Consider the following 3,486-nt stretch of genomic DNA (forward strand, 5'->3'; position numbering starts at 1 on the left):
GCTGGGGGGGGAACTTTGGAGCAGGGGCTGTTGGGACAGGACAAGGGGGGATGGTTTGAAGCTCCAAGAGGGAGCTTGAGACTGGAGAGAAGGGAGACATGTTGGATGCTGAGGGGGGGTGAGCCCCTGGCCCAGGCTGCCCAGAGAGGTGGTCGCTGCCCCATCCCTGGCACCATCCCAGGGGAGGTTGGATGGAGCTCTGAGCACCCTGCTCTAGCTGGGGCTGTCCCTGCTCCCTGCAGGGGGGCTGGATGGGGTGACTTGGAAAGGTCCCTCCCCACCCCAAGCAGCCCGTGTTCCCCTGCCCCCCGGGTGACCGCTCGGTGTCTCCGCAGCGGGGACGGTGATGTTCGAGTACGGGATGCGCCTGGGCAGGGAGGTTCGGACGCTCCGAGGGCTCCAGAAACAGGGCAACTGTTTCCTGGCTGCCCTGAACTGCCTGCGCCTCATCCGCCCCGAGTACGCCTGGATAGTGCAGCCGGCTGCTGGAGCTGTGGTAGGCAACCCTGGGCTTCCTGGGAAGCTTCTGAGCTGAGCTGTTGCCTCTGGGGACACTTAACTTGCTCCACCTTGGGCTAGGAGCTTCCAAAATCCTTTCTGAGGGGATGGGCAGAGGTGTCTGGAGTGGGACAGGGCAGTGCTGTGCAGCAGTGACATCGGTCTGATCCATCACCTTGGTGTCATGACCCCTTTTTGGGAGCAGGGTGGGAGCAGGACAACCTTTGGGAGGGGTCTAGGGCAAATATGTGGGAATATGTCACCTTTTTTTTTGAAGATAGAGCAAATTTTGGGGTGTCTGAACAACTGGAATACCAATTAAAAAGAGAGCAGCTCTGTTTGTGGGGAGGTGGTGACCGTAGCCTGATCTCTGCCGTGTTTCTGATAGCCAGAGATAAATGTAACCTGAACTGCAAGCAGCTCTGTGGCTTTTCAGATTGAACTCAAGGCTTGAAATGGAGAGCAGGGGCTGTATCCTAGGGAGGCAGTTTGGAAAGCAGGTGGATATAAACCCTCTTTCTGCTTTTTTCCTGCAAGTATGAACGCCCTGGAGCGTCCCCGAAGAGAAACCACGACGGGGAGTGCATGGCTGTGCCAAGTAAGTGTCCTCTCCTGGTGCCTCTCTTGCCAGAGCAGCCTCTCCCCCATCCTCAGAGCTGGGAGGTGGCTCAGGGCAGCTCTCACCTCTGTCAGGCCAATCATTTGGGGGATTTAAGGTCGTTAATCCTCACAGCATTCACATCTCCCAGTCGCAAGGTGCTGCCAAGGAGCCTCCTCTGCAGTCTGGTGCCTTGTCAGCACTTCTGCTGGCACTGGAAATAACTTGTAATTATGGAGGGGGGGGGAAAGGGGAAAAAAAAAGCCTTTTTGAGACAATTTCTAGTTGTTCAAGACTTTTGTTTGTGCTTTTGGAAACCCTGCTGACAATAGTGAGTCTCTGCTGGTGAGGCCTCTGCTCTGCCTGGGGCTACCCAGGGTGCTGGGGCCTGTTAGACTCTTAACCCTCAGTGTTACCGTAGGAATAAAATGAAGGTCAGGTATTTTTAAGCCAGTTATTTCTGAACCAGCCCTTTTTTTAGCATATTGCTGGCTGTCAGACACCAGAGAACCCCTCTGATGGAGGAGGAGCAGGAGATTTGTGTCGAGGAGATGGGCACAGTTCAAAGAGGCAACAAAGGGGCAGCAAAACCTTCCTCTGGTGCCCTCTGCGTGTGCAGCTCCTTCACAGGACCATGAGGGGGGTGTCAACATTTGGCCCAACACTCAAGGAGCCCCTTTTTTAAACAGCTGAGAGCTCTTGGTGTCCATCTCTTGCAGCAGCTCGCCAAGTTGAGATCCTGGAGCTGGAGGATTTGGAGAAGGAGTGTGTGCTGGCACGGATCCGGCTGACTCTGGTGCAGCACGACCTGTCCACAGCAGCCATGGCAGGTAGGAGCCACGTGGTGCCACTGCCTCTCACTCCCCCTGAGCTTTTTACTCATCATTATAACAATTTTGGTCATAGCTTGGAACTTGAGGAAACAGCAGTTTTGTTCTGACCTCAAGGCAAAGCCAGGAGGTGGCAGAGAATGTTCAGTTCACCTCCCTAGCTTGAAATCTTTCCAGCAGCTTTGGCAGGGAAGATGAGAAAAAGAAAATTGAGATTTTAAACCATTTTTTTTTGGCTTTGCCAAGCTGTAGTAACAGTCTGTGTGGGGCTTGGGTTGTGCTCGTGAGCTGAGACAAAAAAAGGTGTCTTTGGTGTGCTGGAAATGCAAGCTGCCAGGTGAACAAGAATTAGAAGGACCTAGAAAACAAAAGAAAACACTTAAATTATTGTCCTGGACAGTCCTGCTTCACGACACAGCATTGGCTTATCCAAGCTGCTCCTTGCTGGGGAGCAGGGAGCCACAATTCTCCCACCCTGGCTCTTTCAGTGTGTCCTGCCCCTCTATAATCTGAGTTCTGAAACATGTATGTGGGGCTTTTTTCCCCTTTTAAGTATCACAAGGTAAGTTCTCAGTGAATAAAGCCTTGAGCAGCTGCTTTGAGGGCAAACTGGAGGTGTGGGGAGCCAAGGGGCCACCGTTTCACATCCCCTCCTGCCAGCACTGTCCTGGGCACAGCCCCCAGCCTGTCCCCTCCCTGCTCACCCCCCAGCAGCTGGCCACAGGCCCTCCATTGCTGCTCGTGTCCCTCTCCAGTCCATGCCCAGTCGGGGACAGCTCCATGGGCCAGGGCTGCCCTGTGCAGTCCCCCCAGGGACAGCTCCGGGCTCAGGAGACGCTCCCGAGGGCAAGAAATCCTCAGGCTGTGTGGCAAGAGGTGCTGCTGCAGGGTGTCCTGCCCCGGGCTGTTACTCTGCTGCTGAATTGCACAGGTTAAGCCCCAGTAAGCACTGGGGTGTGACTGGGCAAGGTGCTTCCCTGAGCCTCCTTCCCTGCAGGCAGCTCCACGCCCCAGGAGACGGTGGCTCTCCTGATCCGCGCCGGGCTCTTCGACACAGCCATCACCCTCTGCCAGACCTTCAAGCTGCCCCTGACCCCAGTCTTTGAGGGACTCACTTTTAAGTACGTGCTGAGGTTCTGCTGCTGGCCCTGGGGGACGTGCAGGGGGCTGGAAGGGTGTGAGCTGGGTGGTGCTGCTCGGCAGGGCGGCTCCTGCCCTGCACGGCCTGGGCAGCTGCTGGCTCAGGGGGGTTCAGGGGGAGCTGGATCTTCACAGCTGGAAAGAAAACCAAGGGGTGAGTAGGTGGTGGAGGGAGGGGGGAAGTTTCTCCCTGGCACCTGACAGTCATAAATAAGAATTGTTTGGGTTAGAAAAGACCCTTAAGCTCCTTGAGTGCAACTGTTCCCCCAGCACTGCCAGGTGCCCACAGCCCCATGTCCCTCAGCACCATGTCTTCATGGCTTGGAAACCCCCCCAGGGGTGGGGCCTCCACCACTGCCCTGGGCAGCCTGGCACAGCCCTGGGCAACCCTCCAGGGCAAGAAATTGTTCCTCAGGGACA

General features: G+C 56.0%; 1 protein-coding gene across 1 annotated transcript in view; it reads left to right on the plus strand.

Moving 5' to 3' along the window:
* Positions 1-3,486, plus strand: part of NUP160 (nucleoporin 160kDa) — a gene marked incomplete at both ends in the record, with an annotated part of 24,399 nt that overhangs the window by 18,778 nt on the left and 2,135 nt on the right. The window contains 4 exons of the mRNA XM_008950110.1: positions 336-496; positions 1,036-1,096; positions 1,816-1,926; positions 2,924-3,047. Of these exons, the coding sequence (XP_008948358.1) occupies positions 336-496; positions 1,036-1,096; positions 1,816-1,926; positions 2,924-3,047 (457 nt within the window). The remainder of the gene's footprint in view (positions 1-335; positions 497-1,035; positions 1,097-1,815; positions 1,927-2,923; positions 3,048-3,486) is intronic.

The sequence above is a fragment of the Merops nubicus genome, unplaced genomic scaffold, assembly GCF_000691845.1.
Source record: "Merops nubicus isolate BGI_N331 unplaced genomic scaffold, ASM69184v1 scaffold28691, whole genome shotgun sequence".
In the NCBI taxonomy this organism is placed as follows: domain Eukaryota; kingdom Metazoa; phylum Chordata; class Aves; order Coraciiformes; family Meropidae; genus Merops; species Merops nubicus.